The sequence below is a fragment of the Polistes dominula genome, unplaced genomic scaffold (genome assembly GCF_049000335.1).
Source record: "Polistes dominula isolate Pdom_NZ unplaced genomic scaffold, Pdom_raw_medaka contig_290, whole genome shotgun sequence".
Taxonomy (NCBI): domain Eukaryota; kingdom Metazoa; phylum Arthropoda; class Insecta; order Hymenoptera; family Vespidae; genus Polistes; species Polistes dominula.
Window position 1 is genome coordinate 231513 of NW_028301031.1, and position 24279 is coordinate 255791.

The 24279-nt window shown below is 32.3% G+C and overlaps 1 protein-coding gene across 4 annotated transcripts in view; it reads left to right on the forward strand.

Moving 5' to 3' along the window:
• The window catches only part of LOC149031918 (putative fatty acyl-CoA reductase CG5065), a 47500-nt gene extending 23275 nt beyond the window's left edge, over nt 1-24225 (forward strand). For 2 of the 4 annotated variants that reach the window (XM_089174323.1, XM_089174324.1), the window contains one exon: nt 23715-24225. In XM_089174323.1, coding sequence (XP_089030449.1) covers nt 23715-23955 — 241 coding nt within the window. In that variant the 3' untranslated portion in view covers nt 23956-24225. Of the gene's footprint in view, nt 1-11732; nt 11959-23408; nt 23645-23714 lie in introns of those variants that run through there. The other 2 variants (XM_089174322.1, XR_016177173.1) reach the window with 2 other exon arrangements.
• Nucleotides 24226-24279: the final 54 nt, after the last annotated feature.

A 24279-nucleotide genomic window follows, 5' to 3' on the forward strand; every position in this document is an offset into this window, starting at 1 on the left:
AAAATAAAAAAAACATAAGATATATTAAAGAATATGAAAAATATATAAATTAAATAACAAAAAATTTAAAAATGAAAAAAAAATAAAGAAGCTACTTATTTTTATATCTGTAATTTTAAGTAAAAAAAATATCTTAAACGCATATCTTCTACAGTTAAAGAACATACTCTTCAAGACAAAATGCTTTAACCATTTAATATATATGCTGTCCATACACTTAAATTTTTGTTTAAAACTAATTGATAGGTAGAATAAATTTAAACAAATAGAAATTTAATGTTATTTTTGTAATATTATAAGTATCTAATGAATTTTTTTAATTGAAAGAGGAGAAATTTTTATAAGATTTCTCGTATCATTAAGACATAAAGTTAATCATGAAGAATAACTAGCAGCGAATTTAGTACGCTTCCAAGAAGCCTTAGGCAAGATTTAGTTCCATTCTAATTAAAATTACTTTGTAATTTGAATTTTGTAAATGTATATCATCAGTTACTAAAATTTCAAAAAGGAAGAAAAATTTAAACAAAAATTTTTTTAATGTATTCTATATTTTCGGACAAAAAGAGTATTTTATTCAAAAAAAAGGACTAATATTAATTATTGACTGTTCATAGGAGGAATTGATACACATACCGTGATAGTTGGTAATGGCTATTTCATATTAGGAATAATTGTTGTGTAATATAAAATGATTAATTTTGAATCACGTTTTTACTGCAGATTGATCTTGAGAAGCGGTAATTTTATATCTAGCCACGAAACAGGAGATATAAATTAATGAAACAGAAAGTAGGTGATGTGATTTGATTAGAAAATAGTTTATTACTTTAAAGAATCAATTTTGTAATTTATAACAGTTTTATTAGTTATCTTATGAATAGAATTATCTAAAAAAAGAAAACATTTAAAATATCCTATATGTTTTTATTCTAAATGTAATACATCACTTATAACGTACTTATACTCTAGCTCATCGTGTAAGAAGCTTAACACAATTTCATAGAATAAATAAGTAGGTTAAATAGTAATATTTTGTACATATCTGAATGATTTCAAATTAAAAGTTTTTTTTTTTTTTATGAAATGAGGTCCAAATAATATAAAAGCTAAAGGAATTGACCTAAATACCTTTTTTTGAGCGAAGCTAGTTCTTCTAAATTTGTTATATTTTCAGAAATGTTGACCGTTTATATAAGTGTCTCAGGAGTCGAAAGAATAGAACTTTTACAACATAAAATGATTCCAAATTTTGAAATTATGACCAAAATCTTAAAAGAAAATGTAAAATTTTTAAATTTAAACTTCTGAGCTCTTTATATGCTGACATAGAAAGCATTCAATATCGGACAGGAAAACGTTTATTTATTTCTATTTGAATGTGTATATTTCTGCAATAATGAGATTCACTGAACCGACACGTATACCTCCATGTGAAGAAAAAAAGTTATTTTTAAAGCATTATTTGCTTTTTAACGCTAGATATACCACCATTTTCAGTATACTATTTTTCTACCTCACCGTTCGATCTTCCCCCATACGCTTCACGTGACACCTGCTTATTTTAATCGGGGTGATTTTATGTCGTTAATGATGTCCGGTTTGTTTTACAATCCGGTGTACTTCTACTTTAAGAAATTTTCTCTATTCGCCCGTTTCTTCATCGCATTTGCACCGAAGATTTTACGAATAACTTCGTTCTCAAAAATCCTAAATTTATTTTCGTCTTGTAACGTAAGTGACTACGTTTCGCTACTTTAAAGGACTACCGGCAGGATGATTGTCCTGTATATCCTGATTTTTAATCGCCTACACAGTTACCTCGAGCTGAGTAATTTGTTGACCGAATAAAAACATGAATTGCGAAAATTGATTCTTTTTTTAAGTTCTTCGTTAATTTCGTTCGTACGGTTTATGATTGATCCTAAATATACCTTAAGTTGCTGACCCGCTTAACACGTTAATCTGCCGTGTCACCCGTATTCGGGTGACAGCAAGAGTTCTCATCAGGCCACGTCGGGTGACTCCTTCCAAAGGATTTCCGAACATATTTAGATAAATATATGACAGGAGATAATAATACTGTTGAATTTTTTTAAAAATCGTTTATTAACAAAATTATTTACAGTGCAAAATATTGAAGCATTCACTGCAAAGTTGCGGTTGACCAGGGCAGCTTGGACAAAAAGTAGTGGGTTTTCTGAGATTTGCTCGTGCCTTTGATCGTTCCAGTTCTTCTCTTTTATTTGCGTAACACCGCTTGCATGCGCGTCTAAGGCTTTTCCCCAAATTATTTCTGCGAACGGCGATGCAATGCGTATTTCGTCGAACAGAAGGCAGTGTTAAATCTTCACTCAGTCCTAGTAACTTTGCAGCAATCAGTTCTCTGAATCGTCTAATATTTACAGTTTTCTTTGTCGCAATTTTGTAAACGACCAAAGCGTTTACAATTGACGTCCCCAGTAGAAGTTCAACACCAAGCTTCCTATACCACTTGATTCCTTTCCTCATCGTCGAAGCATAGGAAACCATTTGGTCTGAATAATCTATACCACATTTACCCTTATTATATTCGAGGACGGCCAGAGGTTTGAGTCTTGCGGATGGCTGCTGGCTTGAAGAAGCAGCATGAATGTTTTTCGTGCTTTGTGTCATGATAGGAGCGTGTTTCGTAGATAATATTCTCACGTCACGTGTGTCTCTCCATTTGAGTATCACAATCCCGTTATCATCCTCTTTAGCTACCATTTCTCCCCTTCTTAGTTTGCAATTAAGAACATCTTTTGGTATAGATTTCTTGTTATGTCTAAGTGTTCCAACTACATGAGTCTTGCGTCTTAGGCATGATATAGCTAACTCATAACTTGTATAAAAATTGTCAATATACAATGTTCTTCCTTGATCGAAAAGTTTCTCTGCCAGTTGTAGACACACATTGTGTGCCAATCCGGTTTCTCTAATACCTTCCGCTGATTTACCAGAATACATTTTCATTGCCCATGTGTATCCTTCGCTTGAACATAATTTGAATAACTTGATTCCGTACTTGTGCGCTTTATTTGGAATGTATTGCTTGAAAATGAGTCTTCCACGCCATGGAATTAACGTTTCATCGATAACAATGTCTTCTCCAGGCGTGTAAGCTTCCTGATACTTTCCTACCAATTTGTTAAAAAATGGAAGTATTTTACCAAGCCGATCATCACGGGCAATGGACATATTATCGACAAAAATGAAAATTGCACAATAATAGTTCAAATCTGTTTCGTGACATAATTTGACGCGGTAGCCGGAAATTGTACAATTCGTTTTTTGCCCAATAATTGGCTATTGGGCTCACTTTTACAAGTCCCATCCACAACAATAATCCCAAAAATTGTTTTATTTCTTCAGGATTTGTTGGTTTCCATTTATGCATTCGTGAACCTGGAGTCAGCCTCGATTCATTTAGTTTTTGTTGTGCATATCTATTAGTTTCTAATACCAGCAAGTTTATGATTTCGTAATCGATGAACAACGTAAACACATCATACGGATTTATATCGTCAGGTAATTGCTTATTCAGACCGCCTGTTTCTTGAAAAGAAATTGATTTTTGCCGACCACTAAATTCACTCCATTCACTTTGTTGAACTGGAGCTTCCTCAGTATCATCAACGTTGCTTTCTTCTTCCACGACCAAATCTCGTAACATCTCGTCAATAGTATCTTCATAATATTCATTATCACTAAGATTGCATTTATCCGTATCCGTATCAGAATCTAATGATATGATACGATTTACTTTTCTTCTTTTGGGCAATCTGATCACTTCCTCATCGCTGCTATCCGAATTTGAGCAACTAGCGTGACTAGTCTTCCTTTCACTGCGATATGAATCACTGCACACTGACATTTTCATCTTTCTCTTCACTATTGAAAAATTATGGGCAGAGATATTAGTTGTACTACTCAGTACACGGCAAAGATTACAACTGCTCGTGCAGAGTAATAACGTGATAAATGAGGATCGTAATAGATATCGGGGTGAGAGTACCGAAAGAAATGTAAACAGACATGCGGTAGCAGAGCACGCATCTTACAGTGGCACGGGTGGCCTGACGGGGATTTTGTTGTAAACACGCGTGGCAGTCAACGTGTTAATAATTCCTCTTTGCAAAATTTTTAAAGAAAATATTACGCATGCTTCAACTTTTTATGAGCATGCGCCAAGCTTTTTTGAGTATAGCGAAACCTTAGCAACGACTTTGTTTAGTTTATTAATTATATTTATCAATCTCATATAATAATAAATAAAATAAAATTAAATAATTACGAATTAACAATTAAAAAATAAAACTATATTTTTTTAAAATTATAAATGATTATTTAAAATTAAAAAATATTTTTTAAAATAAAATTTAAATAATTAAATAGGGAGTTAATAGATTATTATAATTATCAATAAACGCCTAATTAATACGCATTAAAAATGAGCTCAGACGACCGCAGCGATAGTGATTTGGGGGAAGAAGAAATATTGAGAAATTTAGAAGAAGGAGGACAGCTCATTACTCGAAATTTACTTCCAGAAAAGTCAAAACGTAATTATAAGATGCGATACAGAGAATTTTTATCGTGGAAGGAAAAAAATTATGCTGATTCATTCAATGAAAATATTTTCATTATTTATTTTCATGAACTCGCCCAAACACATTTACCCTCAACTCTATGGAGTATATGGTCCATGTTGCAGTCTATTATGAGTCTGCGACATAACATTAATTTGTATATATACAACAAACTCAAAGGTTTCATTAAAAATCAAGCAAAAGGTTACAAACCCAAGAAATCACAAGCTCTAACATTGGCACAAATAACAAATTTTTAAAATAAATTTGATGATTCAATTTATTTGTCGGCGAAGGTAAGTACAATAAAAAAGAATTTTTACAGCTTTAAATTGATTATTCTAATTTATATAATTACTAAGGGTGTCCCGCCACGCGTTGTTGTGGCTCAAAATTAGTCCGATACACATGTCTTCAATTCAAAAATTTCAAACTTTTTGGAATAAGCTGTAACAATCTAGACTTTTTTAATGAAAATTTTAAAGGTTATCTTAATTTTTGAAGTATGTGGTGCTCTAAAGACAAGTGAATTTTGTGAAGTCAAGACCAAGGATGTTGAAGATACAGGTACCCAACTAATTGTATCGATAAGAGATAACAAAAATCATTATCTACGATCATTTATAATAAGAAAAGAATTTTAAAATATCGTCATAAATTATATATTACTTAGACCTAAAGACATGGAGACTGATACATTTTTTATCAACTATCAAAGAAGTATATGTATGCGTCAAGTCATGGGTAAGAACAAGATAAGCGAAATTCCAAAAATTATCGCCATTTTTCTTCAATTGGAAAGCCCAGAAAAATCCACGGGTTACTGTTTTCGCCGTACAGGAGCATCTTTACGAGCGAACTCAGGTGCTAACTTAACTACTGTTAAGCAACTTGGAGGATGGCGGTCAAGTACGGTAGCTAAAGGCTGTATCTAGCATTCATTAGCCAATACAAAAAATTTACGATGGTATAATAGCTGCTGGTATAATAACCTATTTATGTTTGTAATATTTAACTAAACAAATATCTCTAGAACTTGTAAAAATAAATAAAATATAATATTTATGAGGCAAAACATATTATCATTAAAATCATTAGTTATATATCCGACAATTTTTTTATATAAATATGGTAATACTTATGTGGGATTCCCCTTCTCCTGTTAGTCTTCCGAACGGATATCTAATCAAAGAAATGAAGGAATTCCGCGGTGTTGTCAAAGGTTGACATAGAAAGAAAAACCTCTCTTCACAGATATGCAATATTTATTGTAAAAAATAATAAGAATACAAAATAGTTGATAAAACGTCTTTTCTCTTTAGCCGCTAAACGATGACTAACTTGCTCGCTTTTCTTTTATTTCCTTTATTCAGCGACGCACTGTGTGGCTGATGCCCTGATTATGCGGCCTAAATTCGAACAAAAAAGTTTTTAGTTGGGGTTTTTTCATCATTGGGCTGGCTAAAAGGATCCCCGAAGAAACGAAAACCGTTTACAGTAACTTTCGTTTCCCTAAATCCCCTCCTTAATCTCAGTCGAAATGTGGCCTTCATCCGAGCGCTACACTATTGTAGTCACAGAGCGAACGGTAAACGCGTCTTTACGATCGTATAAAAGTTCTGGAAATGAACAAAATGAAGCACGACAAAATGGAATCTTCAACTGAAGGTTAGTACAATTTGTAAAAAAATTTCTAAGAATTAATTGTTAAATAGAAGATTGTTAGAAATAGAAATATAGGTGAAGGTTTTTTTGTATTATTATTAAAAATTTTAATTGTAAGAGAAAAAGTAATAGATTGCTGTACATTGCTGCTTTAAACTGTGTTGGAGGTTATACATAAAAGTATTATCTACTAAATAAAACGAAATTCTGTTGCCCCTTGCTGCCACTTGAATTTTTATGAATTTTTTTAAAAATTGAAGTAGGATATTCGTTTCAAGAGTTATAATAATAAATGAAAGAAATTGTTGAAGTATTACGTTTTAAGTAAATTTAAGCTTATACTTAGAATGTAGTCGTAAATATATATAACCTTCCCAATAAGTATATGTGTAATGATATTGACTGTTGTTATTGTTTGGTAAGATAACCGAAATCTCTCGAATATTCTCGAAACAGAAATCAGAGAGAGGTCCTAGGTTTAATATGTATTTAGAATAATCAAAAAACTTCGAGAAGGATCGACAGAGGTGTTTAGAACCATTAGTGGAGAAATGTATATATAAACACGGTGATAAATGCAGGGATAGACCTTTTTTTTTTTTATATAAACAATATTATTCTTTAAAGAGAGATTATTTTGTGTAGTTTATTGAAAAAAGAAGATATACAAGTACATTACTTTATAATCGCATGCCTACAAGTTAAGATTACAGTCTTCGAGGTAATTACAGAAACTATTAGAAATATACCTTGTAGGAGAATGGAGCAAAACAAAAGATGCTAGAGGTTGGGCTAGTTTAACTTTGTGAAGCCTCTTTTTAAACTTATTTCGTTGTTCCTCATACAGAGGACACTGCCAAAGTATGTGGTCAAGAGTTTGTTGTTGGTAACCACAATTACAAGACGGATCATTAATGACGTTGATTTTTATTAACGATGCATTTAAACTATAATGGCCAGATCTACATCTGTTAATTGTAGCTATAAATTTACGTTGTAATTTTTTATTTTTGAACCAAAGTTTAGCTTTAGTGTTATGATACTTTTGGAAAAATTCAAAACCTTTTGTACGTCCTTCTTCAATAATTATGTTATTAGTGGCCGTAAGGCTTTTTTTTTTGCTAGTTCTTTGAAATCAGTATACGGAATTTTAACATGAGTTGAGAAGGGTATTCCAGATACTAATTTAGCTTTAGCATCAGCCTCTTTATTACCTTTGATACCTATATGGGACGGTACCCAGACAAGCTTAATTTTACAATTTTCATTGCGCTTTTTGTTTGATGCAAGGATTTTCTTTTTGATTTCGTATATATAAGGGTTTGTATGTATACTATTTTTACAATTTTTTAATGAAACTAAAGTGCTTAAAGAATCAGTAAAAATTAAAAAGTTACAGTGTGGACGATTCAAAGTAATGTCGATTGCATTCGATAAGGCTATGCATTCAGCAGTAAATATTGAAGCATGTTTGTTGGTGCTAGTCAGAATGCTTATATTTAATTTCGGACAGATGCAAGCGCTACCAACAGAGTTAGAATTTTCTGATTTACTTCCATCAGTATATATTGCATACGTATTTCTATCTTTAGTAAGTTCGTCCACCAGCAAGTTAGGATCATTAGAACTTTTTAATTTATTACCAAATTCGAAATCGATATTTATATCACCTATTATTATATCATATGCATGCTTCTAACAGGTATAGTAATCGCTTTTGAATATAAGAGAGTCTACTTGATTGATATTTTTTATGCAATTCACAAAAATACGTTTATTATTTACAAACAAATGTTCTTTACATTCTATCTGTTTTTTAAAATCAAAAACATTTTCATATATGTTTAAACTAGTATTTGAGGCAATCTTGTACAAGTAACTATTGCATAAATATATAGTACGTTCTTGTATAAAAGTTAGTTTTGATTCGGAGATAAGAATATTAGTTGGGGTGCTGTTTCTGTATCCTAAGGCTAGTCTTATAGCCATATATTGTAATTTTTCTAGTTGTAGAAAGAAAATTTTCTAGCCTAATCAATGATTGATCGTACAAAACTTTTATACATAATAATTAGAGTTTCAGGATCTGCACCCCATTTAGTACCTCGCAAGAATTCAATGATATTTATTGCTTTTGTACATTTGTTCAATACTTTATTTACATGTTCTTTAAATGTTAATTTATAGTCAAAAAAAACTCCAAGAAATCGTGCATGGTTACTAGATTTTATGATCGTATTGTTAATATTTATTTTAGTTTCGCCAGGCTTAATGTTGCGATTGTTAAAATGTATAAAAATGGTTTTTGACTCGTTTAAAGAGAGCCCCAGTTCACAAAGATTTTCGAACATTTGTTTTAACGCTTTTTCAAGCAGTCTTTTACTTGTTTCAAAAGAACCTCTATTGTAGTAAAGTGCAATGTCATCTGCAAATTGTGATATCTTTACACTTTTTGGAATCCTATCAATAACGTTAGAAACATATATACAATATAGTAGGGGACTAAGCACACCACCTTGAGGCACTCCTTTATAAACTTTTCTAGCTTCATTACCTGTTTTATCAGTGTATATTGATCTTTCGAATGTAATAAATTTTATAAATTTAGTCAATCCTTGTGGACAGCCTATTTGTGTGAGTTTAACTAATAGAATTTCAATGTTAACATTGTCAAATGCTCCACTGACATCAAGAAAAGCAGCTAAAATGTCTTTTTTGTTAATAAATGACTCTTCTACCTGAAGGGCTAGACTTAATAGATTATATGATGTTGATTGCCCTTTTCTAAGTCCGATTTGGCTTTTTGGAAGAATTTTTTTTCTCAACCCACCATTGCAAACGACTTTTTATTAATGTTTCAAAAAGTTTACATAGACACTGAGTTAGACTTATTGGTCTCATGCTTGTACCATCTGGTTTTTTGACAAAATGTACATATACGTCTGTCCAAGAAACAGGGTAGTTATTAGTAGTATACATTTCATTGAATATGTCTAATAGGATAAGTTTATATTTTACAGGTAGTTTTTTTAGCAATTCGTAGTCTATTCCATCCATACCCGGACTAGAATGTATGTTTCTACTATCTAAGGCAATATTAAATTCTGAGAAATTAAATGATTTACTAAGCATTTCATTCTTTTACAATTTGGTAAAAAATGAGGATCAGTATGGCACGAAGATGGACTAATTTTATTTAAGGCTGTGCCTAATAAACTATTATCGGTTTGATGGTTTTCTATTGTGTGACAAGGCCTTATTCTTGTGTATTTATTTTTCATTATTTTACAAGAATTCCAAACGTAACTTTGACTAGTATGTATATTGATTTTTCTGCAAATTTTTTATAATTTTCTCTATGTTTTGTTTTGAATAAACGTCTTACAAAAGCACAGTTCTTTTTATAATCTATAAGATCATTCATACTTTTGGAAAACCGCCATTTTTTAAAAGAAGCTTTTCTGAGTCTTAAGGCTTTTTCACACTCTGGATCCCACCAAGAAACAGGATTTCTGTGTATATTTATTGACAAGTTTTTTCTCTGGAGTGCTTTTTTGAAGTGCATTAACTATTAAATCAGTGAGAATTGAATATTTTGAGCTTGCATTAGAGCTTTCATACTCTAGAGTAAATAACTTTACATAATTTAATTCCAATACTTCTAGAAATAGGGTCCAATTAGTTTTCATAGATTTAAGTATGAAACTTTTTTTATTATAAACCGATTTTTGAATATTTACGTCTATATTAACAGGAAAGTGATCGGAGCCATAAGTTTCATCTTTGACCTGTACATGTAATTTATCAGCTAGATTAATACTAGAAAAAATGAGGTCTAAATTGGATGTATAGTTAATTGGTTCGCGAATGTATGTTATAGTATCTGTATTGTGTAATAAAAGATTAGATTTATTAATACTTTCTAGTAAATTTTCACCATTAGAATCATTTTTTTGGACAATTCCAGAATTATAGTGGGAATTAAAATCTCCCGCGAAGAGATTAAATTTAGTATTATCTATATTGTTAATAACCGTATCCCACTGTGACTCAGATAAGATTCCACCTGGGGCTCTATAACACGCAAATATATCAATGGCAGGTTTAACATTTTGATTACATATTCCCATTAATTCAACACTTATGTCCGGCACTCTTAAATTTTGAATTTCATAGCATACCAGGTTATTGCGTACTAAAATTAGTATACCTCCTCCTCTTGAATGTAGCCTATTTTTTTGGAATTTTTTAAATCCAGGAAATTCGATGTTTTTGGTGAGCCATGTTTCGACACATATTAGAATGTCTAAGTCAGTTACCAATTGACGTACTTCTTCTTCTTTTTCAGAAATAGAGTGACAGTTCCAGTATAGTATTTTTAAATTTTTATCACACGACTTAGCCATTTTAATAAGTATTAAGATTGTATAAGGCAGCACTAACATTCTTAAGAGCCCAGCAGGGCGTAGGCACTAGGGGATTTAGAAGTTGCGCGGCGAGAGGTGGGGGTAACTAGAGGGGCGCTTCGGTAGTTACTGGTAGTTGATCGATGCTCACAATAAGTATCGATCTAGAATCTTAAACGATGGAGGTGGACGCGCGCGAATTTTGAATACCGCTAATTACCGCATGATCCTTTCAGATCGTACAGATTTTTAGTTTTATTTGGTACAGAACAATATCTATGGATTCTAAGAATTTATATAAGGACAGAAAAAAATAACAATTTATAAAAACAATATACTTTAACATTTAAAACATGCTTATATATTGTAATAAGCAGAATTCTACAATAAAATATGATCGGAGTTTAATGTGTTAACATATTTCAGGTGCATATTTTATCTACCTTGTTTTAATACATCATATTTTAAAAGATATCAACTTTGTGTGTGTGTGTGTGTGTGTGTGTATGTATTTGTGTGGGCAACCAATACATAACAGACATAATAATCAAATGTCTTTCTGATACAAATCTAAATGTTCCAAATCAATATAATACGTTCTCTTCTTTTATTTACCTGCAATTATATATGTATTTAAAAGCTTTTTTACATACTCAATTTGTTTTTTTGTTACAGAACCATCACAAAAATACAGGCCTTCCACAATAATATTTTTGGTGTTTATAATTACCATGCTTCTTATTTCTTCTTATTTGATTCTATTAAGCATAGCCTTTTATCGAAGCTCTGAAGATATTCCATAGAATGCATTTTTTGATCGAAAATAGTAAATATAATTGTAAAGTGATTTTTTATATTAAACGCTATTCTCACTTATTACAAACCTTTTGTTTAATAATGTAAGAAATTAGTATAAAAGACAATCGACTCATCAGTTCGTATTTCACTTTCAGTACAATAAAAAAGTAAAGTATCTATTCCGTTTTTGTCACTTAAAACGCTCCACAGCCCACAAGATGTTGGGAATAACAATAAATTCTTTTCGTTTCAGAAAGTCACAGAGATATCCAGTTTTTAAGAACATGGAGAATATCCTCAAGTTCTCGGAAAGCCAGACGATACATGCATTTAATCATAACAGACGGATCTACTTAATTATAATATTAAGGACAATTATGATCAAATAATAAACTAAGAATCATTTGTTAACTTTATTTTAAAAAATGCAATTATTAATTATATGAGTTTATGAATGATTTTTAAATAAACAGTTTCCTTAAAATTACAACCATAATGACGATAATGAATCCTTCCAAATATTTTAATAATAGGGATTGTATCGTAAGCAATAGAGGTAATAGAAGATTATAAGTAGGGTATTTGTTGAAATATATCGAATACAGACCAAATATATACTATTCGGCTAATCTTGTAGAAAAAAGAGAATTGGATCAATCGTTATACCAACTGTATATCGGTTTGAAAAATGCGATTGATTCAAAAAAATGGATAAAATGTTTGAATTGTAATACGAAAGGGTATACCAAAAAAACTTTTTATCCTGATTCAAGTTTGCCCAAAAGAAACTAGAGTAAAGTAAGAATAGGCAATTTAATGTAGGAAACATTTATCAAGCATAACGGTTTAAAAAAGAGGGTCCAAGTGCTATCAATAAATTGCAGAAACGTAAAGATGGTTGCAGCTGTACGGCGCAATGCATCTGTTAACATACGCGGACGATATTTCATTGTTGAGAGACAATAAGCAGACATTAGTTGTTAAAATTTTACCGACCGGTGGCGTTTCGAATATTCTATGCCTTTCTCACCCCCTACTGAGCCGCAGATCTTCTCAAAAACCGGCATGGTTAGCTGTCTTAACCAAATTTAATAAATAAAAAAATAGATCAATAGAATGCCGGTCGGTAAAGTGTTATTAGCGCAAAAACCCCAATAAACATAAGAAATGAGCTGCAGCTGCAAATAAGGGTGACATAAAAACAAATATATGGTCACAGAGTAATATCAAAATTAACATACAGTACAATAATGCTATCAGTAGTTCTTTATGATAGCGAAACGTTGTCACTTACGTTACGGGACAAAAAAAATTTTGGGTATAAAAAAAAAATAATGTTTCCAGATCACACGTACTAGAAGTGAAACCCTCAAAAATTTAGGTTCCAAGAGAATGAAACTAATGCACAGTTTTAAGAGTAACATTTTTTTAGAATTTATTTATTATAATATTATTACCATGTATATTAAAGATCACCGGTATGGTCGTTGGGTAGAATAGCTGATAAAAAGTACCTTTTTCCCAATTTAAGCAATAAAAATGGAATGCCAAATGCGATAGCCATAGATAGAAACAAAAATGGTAGAATGTTTGTCGGTGGAAGATTATCATATTTTTTTTTTGCCTAAGTAAATATAATATATATTTTTTTGAAATTCAGGTAGATAAATTTTTTTTCATTCACACTTTTCACACTTTCTGTGAATGTGATATATCTTTATTATGGGATAACGAACACAAGTATATCTTTTTGTGTTGCAACTAATACCTAAAGATGCTGTAAAAGTAGGGAACAATTTTGGTCGTATTTTTTTCGTTTCATCGGGTTTTGAATTACAACGATTTTTATATCTATTTATCATTTCCGTTGTTTTATTTTATAGTATTAAAAATTTTTTTTTAAATTTACTTTGTATATTTTTTTTCTCCTAGTTCTGATTTGAACGTCGTAACGTAAACATCGTTAGTATCGTTTGTTAAACATATTTTTCATTCGGCTTCGTATCATACGGATATACTTTTAAATACTTATTTTAAGAATATAATTTTGTATAACACATTAACACGTAGAAGGACAGTTTTCTTTTTTCCTCGATTATTATAAATATCATTTTTATTCGTTTATACTAAGGTATTTGCGGTTTTTGGCGCTTTGTAGTAGTGTTGTGTGCGTTCGTATGCTCGCCATAAAATCGGACTTTGCATGAAGAAGCAATCGAAAAGAAATAGGTCGAAGAGCTCAGTAAAGGGTGAGAACGCCTATAGGCCGGCGCCGCGCGAGGAAGATCTAAAAAAGTGGCATAAGGAGTTAATTGTCTGTCAGAGTATAAAACCGTCAAAAAGTCAACTATCAAAGTAGGTTCGTGACGTGTCGTATGGCGCAACCGGCGTTGAGCGACCGGGATGTGCTGACAACTACCGATAATATACTGAAGCACCCCGACGCGGTAAATACGAAATCGAGAGGCCGTCCGAGCAATACCGAACAACTGGAGAAAGAAGGTGAGAAGAACAAAAGAAAGCTCACAGAGTACTTTGCGACTTCAAATTCCGCTACTCCGAAGAGCGTGAACCGCATACGTAAGCGTACGCGTAGTGAGGAAACGTCACCGACAGACTCTGAAAACCTATCTCTCTCACCTGTAAAGCGATACAACACAAAACATTTGGACTCTTCTTGCCACGCAGCGGGCAAAGAGCAAGGAAAACCTCTCTTAGACAGTCACAACATGGACAGCGAAAACAGCTCACTGCCAAAAGCTCTAGCCCCGGAACTTAAAGCTTACCTGGACGCTATGTCAGGGAACATCATCACGACTATCTCTATGCAGCTACAAGAATTCCAAAAATCAATAGAGAGCTTGAAAGCCGATATAGAAAAGCGGGATGAAAGGTTCAGTGTCTTCCAACAGGAAACCAAAGATTTCCAAGACGATGCGAGAGCAAGACTCGACAAACTAGAGAAAAGCCCCCGGGAAGACCAATACATCATAGACATGGAAGGTAGAATCAAGGCATTAGAAGAAACATCAAATTCCAATCCACCAATCCCCCTTTACGCGGAAGTGTGCAAAAGAGTTAAGGAGGTAGCTACCTGGGCAAACGAGATGGAAAGAAACCGTAGAAGAGATAATATCGTAATTAAAGGCCTTCGTGCAAGAACCCAGACTCTGTTAACCGAAGTCAACACATTTTTACAAGTCACATTCGGTGTTGAAGACCAGGTGTTTTCAGCGAGAATGGTGTCTAAACCTGGGACTCGCTCCATCGTTGTTGTCCAACTGAAGTCATCCGATATTAAACGTACGATTCTAAAACTGAAGAAAGAAAAGCTAAACGGAAAAGATATATACATCGAGCCAGATCGCACACCAGAAGATCGGAAGATCTTCCTGAGCTTAAGAGCTAGAGCCAAAGAAGCCGAAAAGGCAGGAAAGAGAGCCACGATACGTAATAAAACCATCGAGATCGACGGACAGCTATTCCATTGGCAGGCTGACTCTAACAATATCCAGCCAGTGGCAAAAAACCAACCCAAAGGTCAGCAGAGAAAAAACGACAAAGAATGGCCCCCTCTCCGACCCCAGTATTCCATGCAATCTTCTGGAACATCTACGGGATACGAAACCTAGGCACAGTGAGCTTCCCAACAAAACCTGACTTTCTAGGCATTTGTGAGACATGGGTCTCGCAGAAGATAGTAGCGGCACCGGCGCCTTGGGACAATTACAACTGCGAATACTCAGAAGCAGTCAAAGAAAAAAGTACTGGCCGTGCGAGTGGTGGTTTTATGGTTTTAAGTCATAAGGATTACGATATGTTGTTAATAGGAAAATCAGAAATGTATGTCTTTGTGTGTGTCCGTAAAAGGGATGTAAATTATGTGTTGGGAACCATCTACTGGAAACTGAATTATGATATAAACATTGCGCTAGAATCGTTACAACTAATTTTAGACGAAATTATGACGGACTATAAAAATGTTCCAATCGTAATTGCAGGCGATTTCAACGCAAGACTTGGCTCGATCGGTGACCTTGAGGCGGAGGTTGTAGAAAATACTGTGCTTAGTAATCAGAGAAATTCTAAAGATCTCAAAGTAAATTCACGGGGTACAGAACTAAATAATTTTATGGAAAGTAATGGTTTTATTCTGTTAAATGGCCGAACGATAGGAGACCTAAAGGGCGAGTATACTTTTGAGAACCATAACGGTCAAAGTACAATTGATTTATGTTGGATCAATACGCAGTTCACGGATATTGTAGAAAATTTTGAGGTATTGCAAACTGTTACGGGATCGGATCATTTCCCAATTGGAGTGAGTCTGCAACTGCCACTCAACGTTGGAGAATATGCAAATAATGAACAGGAAAAAAGTACAAAATACATTAAGCAACCAAAATTCATATGGGAACCGAGCAAGCTTGCTGAATACAAAGACCTATTAAATAATTTAAGTGTACCAGTGGAAGCCTTTACAAACACTGACAATTTATCAGTGGATGAGCAAAGTAGTATCCTATCGACAGCAATTCAAAAGGCGGCTCTGAAAACCGGAATGTGGAAAGAAGTAAAAAGATCCAATGTGCGGAGGTTTCATGCCCCTTGGTACAATAAAGAAATTCTGGTCCATAAAAGAAAAGCTCAAAAACTGCTTCGGAAGATTAAAAAATTCGGATATGAACAACAACTTACTGCAAGCCGAGTATCTCAAAGCAAAAAAAGAATACAAACTCTCAATCGCCAATAGAAAAGCTGACTATTACAAAGAATTGAAGAATAGATTTGCCGGGGTAAGGAATTCAAAAGAATTCTGGCAGGCTGTACGTAGATGTAAAATTAGCACCTTTACTCCAAACCTGATAGATTTGAAAGAGTGGGAGATGTTCTATAGACAAATATTCCCGCCCAGACCTAGCCTACAGGTGATATATGCCGATGTTGCTGACACGTTGTTAGACTCAGAAATATCGTTTCCAGAAATTATCGAGGCTTTGAAAAAATGTAAACCAGGTAAATCTCCAGGTGAAGACAACATAACAGCGCAATTTTACCGCAATTTACCGCGGTCTTGGTTAAACTATATGCAATCACTGTTCAATAATATAATCAATAAGGAACAAATGCTGAAAAAATGGGCGTGTTCAATTCTCACGCTGATTCACAAAAAGGGATGCAAAAAAGACCCAGGAAATTATAGAGGTATTGCACTTTGTAATGTCATATCGAAGATATTCACCCAGGTTTTAGCCAAGAGACTGCGTAGTTGGGCTGAAAGCAGAAGTGTGCTGCCGGAATCACAGTGCGGCTTTCGGAATAAACGCAGCTGTATAGACAATATTTATGTCCTACAGTCGGCGGTACATTTCCAATTAAGACTCAATAAAGGTGCTCTATATGCCCTTTTTGTGGATTTCCGCCGCGCGTTTGACTCAATTAAACATCCGCTTCTTTGGTCAAAGTTACACAAACTGGGGGTCAGCTCGAAATTTATCCGGGTGCTAAGATCGCTTTATGACCACGCTTCTTTTCGCGTAAAGATAAACATGGAACTATCCAGACCAATCGATGTTACTGAGGGCGTTCTTCAAGGGGAAATACTAAGTCCACTGTTATTCGTTCTATTCATCTCCGATATGGAGAAAGCCCTTAGAGGAGCCGACTTGGGCGGTATAAGCATTGACGGACTGAACGATATTATACTACTGCTATTCGCGGACGATGCTGTAGCTCTGGCTAGAACCCCAGTAACCTTGTGGATAATTATAACAGCCCTAGAAAAATATTGTTCCGCAAATGGTCTAGAAGTAAACACGACGAAGACGGAAGTCGTAAATTTCCACAGAGGAAGCCGAGCATCAAAAGAAACCTTCGCGTTTAATAAAACCCCCCTCAAGGTCGTAAAGGTATACAAGTACTTAGGCATTCAGTTTTCCTCTTCCGGATTAGGTAGAACAGCGAGAGAGTCAGCAGTCCGAAACGCAAATATGGCGATAGGCACAACGATGCAAATACTGGGCAAATCCAAGGCGGACTCGTGGGAAGGGCGTATAAAACTGTACAATAGCCTGATTGCTTCGACACTTTTGTATTCGGCTCATATTTGGGGGCTCAGACAATTGAACGAAATGGAAATAGTACAGACGAACTACTTTAAAAGGGTCCTGGCACTGCCGAGAAGTGCACCTAATGGACTGTTACGCTTAGAATTAGGCCTCGTAAAAGTGGCGCTACAAGTTTTCAAATATGCATGGAAATGGGTAATTAAATTATTACAAATGGATCAACGTAGACTCCCACGACTCTGCTTGTTACGCCAGATACACCTATTTAGAAACGATAATACGTTAAACGTAAAATACAATTGGGTAGCTTAACTCAACAAAATGCTAGAGCCAATAGGTCTAAGCTACATGTGGGAAAACTTGAACCCAGAATATTGGCAAGAAAAGGAAAGCTACGCTTGCGAAAAGTTTGCACAGTTACTGAGGGCACAGGATCTCAATAAATGCCTCAGCACAGAATCTTTAACATGTAGAGTGCTGAGAGTAACCCAAGGCACGGCTGCTAAGTACCTATATAACCGAAATATGTTCCACGCTGCAAAGATCTTAGCGCAACTAAGACTTTCCACTATTTATGTATTAAGATTTTCGTACAAGGGCGAATCATATTTAATCGACCAAAGAGTGTTGTGCTCTATTTGTAACTTAAAAGTCAATGAAACAGCCAGCCATTTTTTATTCGAGTGCCCTGCCTACCACAGCATGCGTGAACATTACCTGAAGAGCATCATAAAGAACTCTGCGAACTCTTTAATGACAATTTGTAATCTAACAGAAACTAGAGACTTGAAGGCTTTTTATGCATATATTGTGAATGCGTTAATGTTAAGGGCTTTTATCCTGTACGAATAATATACCCTCTTACATTCTGACCGTCAATTACGCGTGCGAAACTTTCTTAGTTTAAACATTGTTAATCATAGATCATGAATGAATATACAAAGAACTCACTCTGCTACGAGTATGTAACTTATAAGCAGAATAAACGAATTGAATTGAATTGAAAAAATATTTTTTTCTCTATATTTGTAAAATAAGTTATATTATTGTATTTTTATTGGAAATATAAAGTAAATAAGGTTCATTTGTTTTTGTCACGTTTTATGTTTCTTCTATTTAAATACTTTTCTATTTTATTGAAAAATTAGTATAAATTTCCTAAATACGCAAACATTATAATTATAAAACATGTCTTTGGATATTTATAAAAAAAATATTCTACAATGTTGACTAATTCTTTTTCTCTTATGTATCTTATAATCAATTTTTTCTTTTTTTTTGTAAAATATTGCAGACAATACAATTATTTTAATCTATTGTTATGCCCTGGTAGAAGGTTTAACTTTCTTTTTAAAATAACTGACAAAAGATTTCAATGTCTAAACTATAGTTACATTTAATTGTTTATTTTGATAACGTAAAGTCGCACTTCAACTGGAAAACTAACTATTACTGTTAAATGCTAACTAAATTGTTGCTAATTATTCTGGAGTTATTTTATAACATAAATTAACGTAAGATACTTTATTACGATTCTTTAATTTATTCTTAAGTAAATTCTGTAACTAGGAATGCATAACGATTCGTAGTTTATTCTGTGAGTACCATTCTGTTACTGATTAAAAAGGTGTTAGAGAACATACATCGCAATCCTTAGTATCACTACGCCATGGGAACAAACAGGCAATATGGTGTGCTCTGCCCAGCCGCTAGCGTGTGAACACCACCGTTAGCAATTTTGAAAGATAACGTAAAAAGAATAAGAAAAATCTACAGAGGCATAACAATAGATATTAGATTTATTTGAAAAAAAATCGTGTGTTCAGATCACACGTGTTAGAAGTGAAACCTTCAAAAATCTAAGTTTCGAGAGAATGAGACGAATGGACAGTTTTAAGAGTAAGATAATTGTACAATTTATTTATTATAATATTATTACCATATATAATAAAGGTCACCGGTATGGTCCCTGCGGAATAGCTGATAAAAAGTGCACTTTTCACAATTAAAACAATAAAAACGGAATGCTGAATGCGATAGTTATAAATAATCACCAAAATGATAGGATGTTTATCAAAGGAAATATACTTCCTCAGAATTTAGGTAAAAAGTAAATAATCCATTTTTTGAAACTCAGGTATAAAATTTTTTTGTTAGTATGGTATTCTATTTCCCGTTTTCATCCTTATTCTTGCACATATATAACAAACATTTTAGAATAGATGAAATAAAGACGTTACGAAAAATATATGGAAAATACTGCTGGACTGAACGAAGGTTCTAGTAAAATGCAATGAAAGATCTAATAAAGATAATCTTTAGAAATGTTTTTTCCACTCTGTAGCCTGCCACACTTCGAGACCCTTAGTATTTATTATATATCTCGTCCTTATTCTTTGGACTACAAACCTATCTTTCTAAATATTCTCGTCTAAATAAAGATCTGAACAACGAAAAATCTAAAAAATGCATTGAATCGTATCGCTCTCTCAGCTTATCGAACCGTGTACACTACGAATCTCAAATTTAGGTCCCGTGGTAAGATCCACCGATTCACTCTGGGCGTTTAACATCTTAAAAATGTATTTATTTTTTTGAAAAGTTAGTATAAATTTCTTAAATACACAAATATCACAATTTTAATATAATTTTCATATATGCATGGGTCAGTACATCTCTTTGGATATTTTTTATATAAAAATCAAATTTAATAGACATATTTTGTCTTTAGGTATCATAGATATTTTATAAAAAAGCAAAATATAAAAATGTGACAGTAATTTATTTGCTTTTGAATGAAATTTGTCAGCTGATCCTTATTTATTCACAGTATTCTCTAATTCTTTTTTCTCTGATGTATCTGGTAATCCTTTTATTTTTTTAATTATTTCAGATAATAAAATTATTATATATTCTATGTATTTTATAATTATTTATTATAATATTTGCGAAATAAAGAATTTAATACTAAATAAATCGTTTTATTTTCGTTGTTTGATTTTATAAATTATTTTAATTTTTTTTTAATTTTTTTAATATAAAAAAATTTTTTTTTTCATATTTCATATTTTTAAAATAAGTTGTATTATTGTATTTTTAATGGAAATATAATAGCAAAGGCTTATTTGTTTATGTCACATTTCCAGTTTCTTCTATTTAAAAATTTATCTATGTTATTGAAAAATATGTAAAATTTTTAAATTCGGAAATATTATAATTAAAATAATAAAAAAAACAAACGGCACCGGTATAGTCTCCGGGTGCAATAGCTGATAAAAAGTACACTTTTTCCAATCCAAGCAATAAAAATGGAATACTAAATGCGATAGCCATAGATAAAAACAAAAAATGGTAGAATGTTTGTCGGTGGAAAGATCCTATCTTAAACTAAGTAAAAATAATATATTTTTTTTTAAACTCAGGTAGATGAATTCTCTTTCTTTTAAACTTTTCACACTTTTGTGAATGTGAGATATCTTTATTATTTGGTAACACACAAAAGTATTTCTTTTTGTGTTGCAACTAATACCTGAAGATACTGTAAAAGAAGGGAACAATTCTGGTCGTATTTTTTTCGTTTCATGCGGTTTTTAATTATATCAATTTTAATATCTATATATCATTTCCCCTGTTTTATTTTATAGTATTAAACATTTTTTATAAAAAATTTATTTTCTATAATTTATTCGCTTTACTGGTAAAATAAGTTATATTATTATATTTTTATTGGAAATATAAAGAAAAAAGGTTTATTTGTTTTTGTCACGTGTCTAGTTTCTTCTATTTAAAAACTTTTTTATTTTATTAGAAAATTAATAAAAATTTCCTAAATACGCAAACATTATAATTAAAAAACATGTCTTTGGATATTTATAAAAAAAGTATTCTACAATGTTTATTAATTTTTTTTTCTGATTTATCTGATAATCACGTCATTTTTTTGTAAAATATTGCAGACAATACAAATATTATATTCTTTAAATTTCATAATTGTTAATTATAATATTAGCGAAATAAATAAATAGTTTATTAATATTAATTTTTCAATAAAATAGAAACATTTTTAAATAGAAAAGAAATGACACGTTTGGTAAAATAAAAACAGACCACGCACCTTCTTTCTTTATTTCGACCGTCGGTTGGTTGGGACCTTATACTTTTGTCGCATACCTACGTGCTTATCTCTGTTTATTCTTCTACTTTTCTATCGCTCGTACCTACAAGCATTTCGAGTATCGAAAGAATACGTGTCCACGCTTTGTAGTATGCAGTCGCGCGCAAACGCACACATATACAACCAGGAGCGATAGCTACGAAGCATAGCATAAAGAGGAGACCGAGAATAGGAAAAACTGTATAGCTACATTCCGTCTCATTCACTCGCAGGCTAAATTCTATATTTTTGTCTCTTTTTCTCTCATTATTTAGTATAGCAGCCGTTTCATAGCTTCGTTACATAGCTCCGTTTCCGTGACGTATCTTTCTGTCGACAAATATTCTACAATTTTCGTCTCTATCTATGGCTATCGCATTCAGCATCCAATCGTGATGGATAGAAGTTAGAAAATATTAGTTTTTGTCAGCTTCCTACACCCCAAGGTCAGTTCCTTATCATGAGAAAAGACATATAAAAACCGGGAAGGTCTGTTGAAATTCGATCTACATTTATTATCTTTATTATCGATGGGATAATATTCATACCTATAGTTTTTTTTACAACGTGTCATATCTTTTCTATTTAAAAATGTTTTTATTTTATTGAAAAATTAGTAATAAATTCATATTTAGCAAATATTAAATTAAATAATTATGAAGTGCATAAAATATTTAATAATTGTATTGTCTAAGATATAAAAAAAGGATTACCAGATACATCAGAGAAAAAGAATTAGAGAATACTGTGGAATAAATGAGGAGCAGCTGACAAATTCCATTCAAAAGCAAGTAAATTACTGTCACATTTTTATATTTTGCTTTTTTATAAAATATCTTTGATACCTAAAGATAAAATATGTCTATTAAATTTGATTTTTATATGAAAAATATCCAAAAAGGTGTACTGACCCATGCATATATGAAAATTATATTATAAATTGTGACATTTGCGTATTTAAGAAACTTATAGTAATTTTTCAATAAAATAAAAACATTTTTAAGATGTTGAACGCCCAGCGTGAATCGGTGGATCTTACCACGGAGCTGAAATTTGAGACTCGTAGTGTAGACAGTTCGATAAGCTGAGAGAGCAATAGGATTCAATGCATTTTTTAGATTTCTCGTTGTTCAGATCTTTATTTAGACGAGAGTATTTAGAAAGATAAGTTTGTGGTCCAAAGAATAAGGACGAAATATATAATAAATACTAAGGGTCTCGAAGTGTGGTAGGCTACAGAGTGGAAAAAACATTTCTAAAGATTATCTTTATTAGATCTTTCATTGAATTTTACCAGAACCTTCGTTCAGTCCAGCAGTATTTTCCATATGTTTTTCGTAACGTCTTTATTTCATCTATTCTAAAATGTTTGTTATTTAGTGCAAGAATGTAGATAAAAACGAGAAATAGAATACCATACTAACAAAAAAAATTTTATACCTGAGTTTCAAAAAATGGATTATTTATTTTTACCTAAATTCTGAGGAAGTATATTTCCTTTGATAAACATCCTACCATTCTGGTGTCTATTTATAACTATCGCATTCAGCATTCCATTTGTATTCCTTAAATTTGGAAAAGTGTACTTTTTATGGACTATTCCACTCACTAATCATACCGGTGACCTTTATTATATATGGTAATAATATTATTATAAATAAATCTTACAATTATCTTATTCTTGAAACTGTGCACTCGTCTGATTCTCTAGAAACTTAATTTTTGAAGGTTTCACTTCTAACACGTGTGATCTGCACACATGATTTTTTTTTAATTTTATTATAACTTTTTTCTTTAGGCCTTTGTTTATGTTTCAACGGATTATTCGCATTGTGTATTCAATAAAATCGAAGAAAAATTCTATAAGCCACCTATGAAACCAGAAGATATTATTAGATTGGCAGAGATTTTGACCGAAGACCAAGTAGATTTAATTACCTTGAAGTAATAAAACATAAAAACCTATTGCATTTTTTTAGAGATAAGTCAATAAGCGTATTCGTATGTTTTACAGACTACTGGATAAGTGGCCCAACACCTACGCATTTTCAAAGGCAATCTGTGAAGATACTGTACGGCAATATCCTAATGGAATTCCAATTTGTATCGTTCAGCCATCTATTGTAGTCGCAACGGAAAAAGAACCAATTGCTTTTGGGATAAACAATTTGTATGGACCTACAGATACAGTGTTAGACCCTTCAAGCGATCTCGGATTCCTATGTAAGCACATGAGACAACATAAAGAGAAATGATATTCCTTTATCTAGACAAAGTTCCTTTATGCATAATTTCCACTAGAATCTTTAATAAAAACATAAGCTGTTCTCATCACTAGACTAAGGGGGTGGAAACTCCTACAATGGAGTTCTATGATTCATATATTTTCTTCCCTCTCCAAAGGGATGTAACTAAATTTGGATATAAATATGTGAGATAAAGTAAGAAAGGTTCTGTTATAGAATATGTCAGTCAGTATACATTCATACAGTCGCCACCAAGCATTTAAACAATTGTAACATAGTCGCTAAGACTTAAATAATAAATTTATTGTTGACTAAAGAACTGAATTTAGTATT